Source organism: Lichenostomus cassidix, chromosome 14, assembly GCF_008360975.1.
Source record: "Lichenostomus cassidix isolate B80296 chromosome 14, HeHo_3.0, whole genome shotgun sequence".
Taxonomy (NCBI): Eukaryota; Metazoa; Chordata; class Aves; order Passeriformes; family Meliphagidae; genus Lichenostomus; species Lichenostomus cassidix.
Window position 1 is genome coordinate 918,905 of NC_139495.1, and position 10,394 is coordinate 929,298.

The window sequence follows — 10,394 nt, forward strand, 5'->3', positions numbered from 1 at the left end:
GATGGCATGGAATATCTGTGCTCTGTCAGTGTGGGAGAGGAGGGCATGGTGGTGCAGCAGCTCAGCAGGGCTGTACAGAAGGTTTGTGGGGATATGGCAGGGACACCTCCCACTGTCCAGGCTCCATCCAGCCTGGCCTTGGACATTTCCAGGGATGGGAGTTGTGACTTTGAACAATTCCTGAGGTTTCTTTTCCTAATGTTTGCTGTAACTTGCGGAAGTTGGGAAATGCCATGTGCATCTCATGGCGTGGTAATGAATGAGAGAGACTAAAACCTTACAAGGGATGTGATTGATGTGGTTTTGTAAAGAAAAAGGGTGAATTAAATCCTTTGCAGAAACACTTTGCCTTCAGAGCACTCTTTGAACTCCTCTGAAGTTTTTGTCTTTCTTGGCCTCTTTTCTACATAAAAGAAATAACACATCTGTACTAACAATAACCTTTTACATCTGCATTTTTTTCAGTTAAAACAGCAGAAATGGGTCAGAACCTAAATTGTAGGAAAGAAGAAATTCACATTCAATTTGGAGAAACTTGTGCCAATTGAATTGAAGAATTAAATTGAAAATTTGGATGTTACAGTGCTGGGCTGTTACCATGGTAGTTCTGATGTGATACACTGGGGCTGTTAACATCCATTTTAATTTGCTGATTTAGGGAATCAAATTTAAGGAATAAACTTTTTGTTAACAGCTCAGTTTTTATTCACCTTAAATACGATTAAAACAAAAATCAGGCCAGGTCATGCAATCTGGACAAAATTTTCCTGACGGATTCTTGCAGACTGGAGCCAAATCAGTGTCACTGGAAGGTGCAGCCTTGTGCTGTCACTTGTGTTGAGGCTTGTTATTTATAATTCCAGTTCTACACAGAATTTGTATGTGATATTCCATCTAGAAAGATGCAGAAGTATTTTTTTCTTGACCACCAGCAGCCTCATTTTCTCTCTCCTCATGATCCAAGGGACTTTACCAATCAAGGGCTGTAAAACTCCCGCTGTAGTCTGAACCTTTCTGTGCTCTTCTAGAAGCTTTCTTCTCTTCTTGCCTGGGCTGTAATTCAGGGGCTTGGGAGATATTCTGCTCAGTGTTTTGATACTCTTCAACTTAGACAAATGGACTGAAAAGCCAGCTTTTGGAACTCCCCTGGAGGAGCATCTCAAGCGCAGCGGGCGGGAGATTGCCGTTCCTATCGAAGCCTGTGTCATGATGCTCCTGGAAACAGGCATGAGAGAGGAGGTGGGTAATTCCAGGTCACAGGCCAGGAGGGGTGGGAAAACGAGCCCAGTCAGGTTCATGAGCTGGTGTCTGTTGACTCCTTGCTTAAGTAATTAATTCCTTAATGTACTTGGTAAATGTTTTGCAACAGAATAACCTTGAGCCCTGTTTGAAGTATCTTGGAGAGGAATGCACATACGATGAAAATTAGGGATGGGCCAAGGGTGGGAGGGAACTAAATCATGGTCAGATGGCAGTGACATGACACATGAAGGGCCAGCTGGGTCAAAACACTGCCAGGGGAAGGCAGCAAAGCTGAAGTGTTCAGAAGGAGGCTGTAAAACTGGTGCTGTTCCTTGTTTGTGCCAGTATGTGATTACCAATCAATACATTTTATTTCTGTGATGCAGGGCTTGTTCAGAATTGCTGCTGGAGCCTCCAAGTTAAAAAAGCTGAAAGCTGCCCTGGACTGTTCCACTTCCCAGCTTGATGAGTTTTACTCAGATCCCCACGCTGTTGCAGGTATTGGGAGTGTTCTGAATCCACACCAGGTGTAAATTGGTACAACACAACTTCGTGCTGCTCAGGTGTTATCTCCACAGTTAACCTGGGAGAAGTGAAAATCAGGTGAAAGTTTATTGCACAATTTGACATAGATAAGTGTAGGGTGCCTGTGCTGATCACACCTGATGTATTTGTGGCAAAGGTGTGTAATAATGACCCAGCTATCACATTTCCTCTTATGACAAGAGTGTTAACATGATCAATGTAAATTAGAGCCATGTGGAGACCTCTAATACAGTCTTGAAAAGTTCTTTGTCCTGAAGAGATGGTTCAGAGTTTTACAGCACATGTTTCTGTTAAATTGCACTAATTACTGACAGAGCCTTTGTGCTAAGATCTGAGCACTTACACTGTGCAAGTGTCAGCTCTTGCCAGCATTTCCCTGGTAATAGGACCTACTGCACAGATAAAACTGCAGAATTTTCCCTGAGGTCTGCAGGCAGTGGCTGAGGAGCCAACCTGTCCCTGTGTGCATTGCAGGTGCCCTGAAATCCTACTTGCGGGAGCTGCCAGAGCCTCTCATGACCTACAGCCTGTATGAGGAGTGGACACAAGCTGCAAAGTAAGCATGCCAGAAATAGCCATAGAATGGGAAATCACACTGCATATTTTTATCACATTTGATTCTTCATAGATGGATTAAAAAGAAGCAGCCAAGCTCACACAGTTACTTATTTTTTCACTAATAGGTGTTTCGGGTAAAAAATTATGTCAAATGCTAAAAAGCTTAATACAAATTGCACAGAATGTTTGGAAATAGCTACTTTGTTTAACCACAAGGGCTGCTTCAGGCTGCTGGCTGCACAGTACTGTTGATGCTCAAGCAGTTTTGTTGCAGGCAGAGGTAATTCAGGGATCTGACTAGCAGCTTACTGAGCACAAAACTGCATTTATTTGACATAAATGGAAGTTTATACCAACATCTCTTTGTCACTGCAGAAACAACAGATTTCTGATCTTATGTAAGATGTTATGGCATTTTTTTGTCCTTTCAGTATTCAGGACCAGGATAAGAAGCTCCAAGAGTTATGGAGGATTTGTAACAGATTACCTGAGCATTACCGTGTGAACTTCAGGTAGGTGTGAACATCTCTTAGCTCAGCTGCTTTGCACCTGAAAGCCAGTTAACCTAAACTCTAATCCAGGTGTGCTTTTCTTGGCCAGATTCAGTGAGATTATTATAAAAATGCATCTTATTTCGTGCAGCAGGGGGTATGCATAGGTAGTGTTCTCAGTCAACTTAATTCACTATTGACTGTCATGAAAGAGTGATGCACAGAGCCCTTCTGCTTATGGGTCATGCTCTGCTCTTTGCTGTAATGTCCAGTCTTAGAAATCACCTGGATCTATCTTAAACATCTCATTTTTCCTTTTGGTTTTGTGTTTTGGAAATGAACCGGAACAAAACCAACTCTGGTGATTCCTAGAAGCATGGAATTTCCATTACAGGACATGAAACTAGCTGAAACTAAGTGGTTTTTGCTGGAAATATAATAACTCTGTGGTTCTCTTTTGCTAAGATGGGAGGTGCTTTCTTTGTTACCCAATTCAACTTTTATGATTCAGGAGCAGAAGCCTTGGGCAGCTGCCAGGCAAGAAGGCTGCTTGTCTCATTTCTGTGCTGTTGGGAGCTCTCTTTACAAGTTCTTGAATTTTTATTTCCTTGCTTTCCACAAGAAATGCTCCTAGTTCCTGCTGGTTAATCAGTTCTTTCCTTTTTTGTAGGTATTTAATCAAATTTTTAGCCAAGCTTGCCCAGAACAGTGATGTTAACAAAATGACACCGAGCAACATCGCCATAGTCTTGGGCCCCAACTTGTTGTGGGCAAAGAATGAAGGGTGAGTTCTTAAAAGCTACAAAACAGAGCTGGGTGAAGCTGTAGAATGGATTGGTTTAAATGCCTTAGTCTATTCATAGCAATGGACTGTTTACCTAAGAAGTATTTCAGGTGTTCTTTCAGCCCATTTCTCCAGGTCCTTTGAGGCAGAAAGGTTTTTAGGGGTGTTTTCAAAAGCTGGGAATGTTCCTGAACAGTCTGGAGTCCAGCACAGTTGCTCTTTCTCTGTCACTGATTGATCCATCATGCTTAGCCCAAGTTGTTATTTAGGTAATCTGAAGTAATTTTCATTTTCTTGCTTTGCTAGAACTCTGAATAAAAGTGTTCTTCAAATCTCTCCTGCAGATCCCTTGCTGAAATGGCAGCAGCCACTTCAGTGCATGTGGTAGCAGTTATTGAGCCCATTATTCAGCATGCAGACTGGTTCTTCCCTGGAGGTGAGTTCTGCCACACTTCAGCAACTTCACATCACCCTCCAGGTCAACCTGCAGTGGCTTGTGCAGTGAGGCACCACGTGGGATATGTGTGTTTTAGGAGGCATTCTGTGTGTCTTTCTTCCAGATGAGGATTTCAATGTGTCTGGGGCGTTTGTGGCACTTCCTGCTGTTAATTCCAATCACTTGTCACACACTGGGAATGACTATGAATGTGGGACACTGGAGAGGAAGAGGCCTCTGAGCATGACTGTGATGGAAGGGGATTTGCTGAAGAAGGAGAGGTAGGTGTAATTCTCAGGTTAGGGGTCCATTGTTAGCCCTCTCCCAGGACGCTTTAATCAGACACTTTCATTGGTGTCAGGAGAGGAATTTAATGGAAATCCTGTAGATAACAATAGTGATTTATTTCCTGTTGCAGCCTGAGGATGGCTCAAAGGTAATGTGCTGTTACTTCCTTCCAGTTACATTCCATGCATGATAAATCCCAAGCAGATACTGCTGCTCCCAGTTTCCATTCTCCTGGTACAGATTTGGGGGAGGGTCTGTGATTCACTGGAACAGAAGTGTCTGTAGTAGCATCTCTCAGTCTCTAACTTCTGGTATTCCATGGCTTCTCTTTCAAAGCCCATAAGCTGAGGTGGTGTTACCTGGTGCCTTCATGATAAGACTTCTGAGTTGATGATGGTACAGTATTGCCACAGCAAGCAGTAGAATGCTAAAAAATCCCAGTAAAACGTGCTGTTCCCCATATAACGTGTAGTGTAACGTTCATTATTATCACTCATCATGAGTATTCAAGTGATGTGCTTGTTCTTAGCTGTTGATGCAAATGTTGTTACCTGTTAGCTGTGACCAGCCACATGCAAATTTGTCAGCACTCACAGAGGAGGAAGAAAATCAATTCAAGATTCAGTGTTTAACACAACAAGAATAAAATTAAATTCTACAGTGAATGTGCTCTATGCATTCTAAAATCTCTTAGTGTTGGGGTTTGTTTCTCCATTGTTCTCCTTGAAACACAAATAGAATCAGAATGATTTGGCTTGGAAAGGACTGTAAAGATACCTCATTCCAGCCCCCAAATCACAGCCTGTATCAAGTAGCTTTTTTTGAATCTTCACTGCAACTTAGTGTGTGATAGAAACAAAATTCATGTGGCAGAATACATTTAGTGGGGAGCTACTCCGGTATGTAAGGAAATGTCTGTATTTACACGTGAAGTTCTGAGTGCTCTGACCTCATTGTCATCAATGTTTGTCTCCAAATGTAATTGAGCAGTTTTGTCCACTGATGTTGAGCTTATCCCTGTGCTGGGATAAGCCAAATCCTGTTGCATGTCTTAACATCGCCGGTGTCGTGCAGCCATTGGAAGCTTTAACATGGTGTTGTGGAGCTTTCCTTGTCGCTGCTTCGCATGTCGGGGTTTGTCTGGGGGTGGGACAGCCAGAGTCCTGCTGTGCAGCCCCTGGGGCTGGCTGCCCGCTGTGTTCACTCTCTCTTCTCTCTGTAGCTTTGGTGTGAAGGTGCTGGAGTTCCCCGCGACCCCGCGGCGATGTGGCACTGTAAGCAGAAAGCTCACATCGCCCGCCTTCCAGCCCCCTCTGCCGCCCTGCGAGCCCCCGGGGCCCGAGCAGCACTGCCAGCCTGCCGGGGCTGAGCCTGCCTCCGGGGCTGGCCCTGCTCCCTCTGCTGCCCCAGCAGAGCAGCCCCAGGCTCCGGGCACTGAGGATGCCAGGTAAGAGGCGCTGGCAGCGGCTTGGCAGCAGCTCGGGCAGCAAACTGGTGTCACCTGGGGCTGGCACCTCCTGCCCTGCTGGGAATGGGCAGCAGGGCTGTGCAGGAGCTCTGCTGCCATCTGTGTGGCTCCAGAGTTGTCTTCTGAAATAACACACAGAGTTCTGGCTGTTCCAGAATTGATCTTGGAAAATAACATCTGTGGTTCTGGATGTCCCAGAACTGGTTGTAGAAAATAACATCCGTGATTCTGGATGTTCTGGAATTCATCTTCTAAGATAATGGAATTCTTGGGGGGAAAAAATGATAAAAAACACATCTAAAGATGTAAAATACATCACAGAAAAATATTTCTACTGCCCACGTTGACCTTCCCAGGTGATGCTCTAGAGATGTGCACATGGGTGATACCAGTTTGCTGCTGAAAGAGCAAAACCTACGGTGGCAATACCAGAAACCTGTTGGTCTTGTTTGGTGTTTCTTGTACGTGTTATCTGGATATGTCTTGCTTTGTTATTTGTCTGTGGCAAGTGTTAGTGATGAGCAGACTTGCTTACTAGGAAGCTGGCAGTCAGTTTATCATATTCCAGTATTAGTTTCTTTAGGACAAGTATGTACACAGGCTCTTTACTATTTAATTGCTGTTGAAGCTCTGCAGTTGTGTCCCTGGACTCCAAGGCTAATTGCAGCAGTCTGACTTCCCCCTGGTGGAAACAGCACTTTTTTCTCAGCCCCTCAGTGGTCTGAGAGCTGTAACAAACCACATGTGAAGCCTGTAGCTCTTCCAAATGTCAACCTCAGCATCTCAGGGTGAAACCCCACCGTGGATGCAGCACCGATTCTTGTGCACAGAGCTTGTTCTCAGGTGACAGATTTACAAAACCAGCTCGTTGGGAAATCCCCTGCAGATCAGTATTTCCTCCACAGATGGCTTTTGTGGCAGAAGCAGCTGAAACGAAACCTTGGGGGTCGTGTGTGAAAGTTGCACTTAAAATCTGCACAGCCTCTGTGCAAGTGCTCACAGTAACAGCATCTGGAGAAATGGGGATTGCAGAGTGCCTGCAGAAATGAGTGAAAGTCAGTCCTTTCGAGGGTTACATTGCTGCAGGTGACTCTAAATATAGAGACTGAGAGAAGCCTGCAGGTGCACAGCCAGAGGAGAGGACCCTGCCCAGAACCACCTCAGCTGGCTCATCCTCCATCATCATCATCACTGCAGCCGTCAGCCCAGCACTGCCCCAGTGTTCGCCACTGAACCGTGTCCTCAGGTGCCACAGCCACCCTTCAGGGACTGGGACTCCATCCCTTCCCTGGGCAGCTGTGCTAGGGCTTGACAACCCTTCCAGTGAATATTGTTCCCTACTGTCTGATCCACAGCACGGTTTGTAACAGAGCAGCAGCTGAGCCAGGCAAGGCATGTTAGATCATCTCTAACATGGGCTTTTTCATTTGCAGTACCTCCAAATCCAAGGACAGCACGTCTTCAGCCACTCCTCCCCCGGTGAGGAACGGCAGCCAGGCAGGCCCTGCCCCGGGCCAGGCAGCCAGCACCTCCCAGCTCTCTGTCACCCAGCCCCAGAACGCTGCTGGTCCCAGTCCCCACGCCCTGAGGAGAGGTGGGTGGTGATTTGCTTTTCAAGCCGCTAAGTTCCAGCTCTTGATGCACTGCAAAAATGCTGCTAAAGTAACTTTATCAGCATCTCTGCCCTTATACAGACAGCAGTTAAATCTCTTGGCTTGTCCCCAAGGCCTGGCTGTAAAGCAGCTGTGGCTTTTGGACTCTGAATGGTGATAGTGTCACCAGTGCTGTTCAACAAACTCTCTCAAAAGCTATTGATTAGTAAATATGTGTACTTGGTAATGCACTGTTTTGTTTTGATAACATACCTGAGGATTTTTTTGTGCTGCTAATTGCTTTCTTAGGGAGCTTGGTTTGGAATCACAGAATTCCAAAGTGGTTTAAATTGGAAGGGACCTTAAAGGTCATCCCATTCCACCCCCTGCCATGGACAGGGACACCTTCCACTGTCCCAGGTTACTCCAAGCCCTGTCCAGCCTGGCCTTGGACACTGCCAGGGATCCAGGGGCAGCCACAGCTTCTCTGGGCACCCTGTGCCAGGGCCTCAGCACCCTCACAGGGAAGGATTTCTTCCCAATATCCCATCTAGCCCTACTCCCTGTCAGTGGGAAGCCATTGTCACTGTGTGCCCCTGTGAAAAACCCTCATTCCTGATGCTGGAATCTCCCCTCTTCTCTCCACAGCTGTGAAGAAGCCAGCACCAGCCCCCCCCAAACCTGCCAACCCCCCCCCGGGGCAGCCAGGAAGCCAAAGCTCTTCCCCAGCTCCTCAGCCACCTTCTGTCTCTCCAAAACCACCTGCCAGAAGCTCTTCTCCTCCTGCTCAACACGCAAACCCCGGAGCAGCCCAGACCTCCTCTGCCCAGGTTTCTGCACCTCGGAGATACTCCAGCAGCCTGTCCCCAATCCAAGCTCCCAGCCACCCACCCCCGCAGCCCCCAACGCAGGCAACTCCTCCCCTGCAGCCCAAGGGCAGCAGCCAAGCATCTCCCAGTGAGCACGGACCAGAGCAGCCCTGCTCCTCCCTCCCGCAGACTCCGACTCCTCCCGACACCCCTCCTCTGGGCAAGCACCCCAGCAGCTCCCAGGCAGCACCTCCAGAGCCCTGCCAGGCTCCCTGTTTACCTCAGAGTGGCACCTTGCCCCGGCCACGGCCTGTCCCCAAGCCCAGGAACAGACCCAGTGTCCCCCCTCCGCCTCACCCTCCCTCTCAGCTGCCTGGAGATGGGATGCTTGCAAATCCCACGCAAACAGCTTCCAAAATAGTCACAGGTGAGTGGATCCTTCCTATCCCCTGTCTCCTCAGGGACTGGCAGTGAAGAAAATAGTGCCTGTAGCTGGGAGTTAATGTAGAGGGAAACTGAGAAGCACAAATGGCAGTTAAAATACTCCATAATAGCTCATTTCCAGTTCAATGCCCACCCAGCTGCTCTGCACACAGGGGTGTCATTCCTGAGGCAGAAGTGTTTGGGGGTGAGTGGAGATGGACTTTTTGTTATTTTTTTTCCTGTTTGGAAGCTGAGCACCATGACAGCAGCTTGCTGGGGCTGTCTCCAGCTCAGCATCTTGGCAGTCAATTCTGCTTGTACATCTGTTGCCAAAAAGCAAATATTTGGAGGAGGGAGAAGATGTAGCCAAGGATAGTGGATTTCAGCACATACTGAGATAAGAAGAGGGCAGAAGTGGTCACTGACACGTGTTCTAATAGGCAAAACATGCAGAGAATGTTTTACCTTATGGGAACAGAGGCTTCTGATGTGCTTTTAAGTTGGGCATCCAGAAGCTGAAGAGTCGCCTGTACTAAACTGTAGTTCTTAGGTCAGTGTTTTTAGAGTTTCTCATTCTAAGTGCAATCTTTGTTTTAAGGCAATCATGAAGTAAAGAGAAACTTTGTCTTCTCACTGAAACTTCATGAAGCTTGTAGTTACCAGTTTGATAGGGATAATGGTAATTTAATAAAGGTAGTTGATGAAGTTTATTTTTTTTTAAATGTAATTGCTGAGGCCATTCAAAACCAGCAGATTTTGGAATGTTCTCCTGCTGAGTTGCTGCTTACTCTGGGAAATTCTGAAGGAAGGAGATACTGAGTGTGGGAGACTAATGCTTTTCAATCTACTTATAATTAATAATGGTTGAAACTTTCCCATGACACTGCAGCTTCTCTAGAATTAGACTAATGTATTGGAATGCAGAGTATCAATTCTGTTGCCTAACAGCTCTACCCCAATGCCTTCACAGGTGGGGATGGTTACTGCGAATAAGGTTTGTACTCACAGAAACTGCCATTGCAGCTAAACTGCTCCTGTTTGTAGCTTCAGTTTGGACATGCGCTTGGAATTGTGCTCTGCCAGCCCTGTGTTCTCATCCCTCCATAGCATTCTGTCTGCAAGAGGCTTTGAGGCCTCTGCTGCTTCATTGCAGTGAGGCTGTGAGCATTAAGTTATTCCTGAAGAAGGAACACTTGACACCAAAGCCCCAGATTAGTCTCCAAGTCAGGTGTCATGAGTCACCCATTTCCAACAGGCTTGTTCTCCTCAGTGCAGGCAAATATGATTTTTGCTGCAATTTGGTGGTTTATGGTTACATTTTAATGTAGCTCTCACTTTAGGGTTGCAGTTATTTTTAATCACTCAGAGTTTATTTGGCAAAACCCGTGGCAGAGCAGCCCCAGCAGCACTGTGGCACCTTGGCTCCCTAGCCTCACTCATGGCTCTGTCTGCTCAGCCCCAGCTCATCCTCACCTCCACTCCCACTGCTCAGCCCTTGGGATGCTGCTGAGGAAAAAACTGCCCAGCAGGCTGGGCAAGGCAGAGCTGCCTGCCTGAGTTAGCTCAAAATGTACCTGTTTGCAGCAAGGACACTGGAATGAGTACTGGATTGAGAAGTCAGGTTGGAAATGGTTTGGGGTTTTTGTTAATTGGAGAAAGAGGTTGCCCAGAGAAGCTGTGGCTGCCCCTGGATCCCTGGAGTGTCCAAGGACAGCCTAGGATAGCAGAAAGTGTCCCTGCCCATTGTGGGATTCCAT

General features: G+C 46.8%; 1 protein-coding gene across 12 annotated transcripts in view; it reads left to right on the forward strand.

Moving 5' to 3' along the window:
- The window catches only part of ARHGAP17 (Rho GTPase activating protein 17), a 40,052-nt gene that overhangs the window by 26,213 nt on the left and 3,445 nt on the right, over positions 1-10,394 (forward strand). For 5 of the 12 annotated variants that reach the window (XM_085074277.1, XM_085074281.1, XM_085074280.1 and 2 more), the window contains exons 10-21: positions 1,112-1,239; positions 1,629-1,740; positions 2,263-2,344; positions 2,778-2,858; positions 3,508-3,621; positions 3,966-4,057; positions 4,182-4,338; positions 4,476-4,493; positions 5,568-5,792; positions 7,247-7,407; positions 8,054-8,641; positions 9,608-9,631. In XM_085074277.1, the coding sequence (XP_084930403.1) occupies positions 1,112-1,239; positions 1,629-1,740; positions 2,263-2,344; positions 2,778-2,858; positions 3,508-3,621; positions 3,966-4,057; positions 4,182-4,338; positions 4,476-4,493; positions 5,568-5,792; positions 7,247-7,407; positions 8,054-8,641; positions 9,608-9,630 (1,781 nt within the window). In that variant the 3' untranslated portion in view covers position 9,631. The remainder of the gene's footprint in view (positions 1-1,111; positions 1,240-1,628; positions 1,741-2,262; positions 2,345-2,777; positions 2,859-3,507; positions 3,622-3,965; positions 4,058-4,181; positions 4,339-4,475; positions 4,494-5,567; positions 5,793-7,246; positions 7,408-8,053; positions 8,642-9,607; positions 9,632-10,394) is intronic. The other 7 variants (XM_085074283.1, XM_085074284.1, XM_085074276.1 and 4 more) reach the window with 3 other exon arrangements.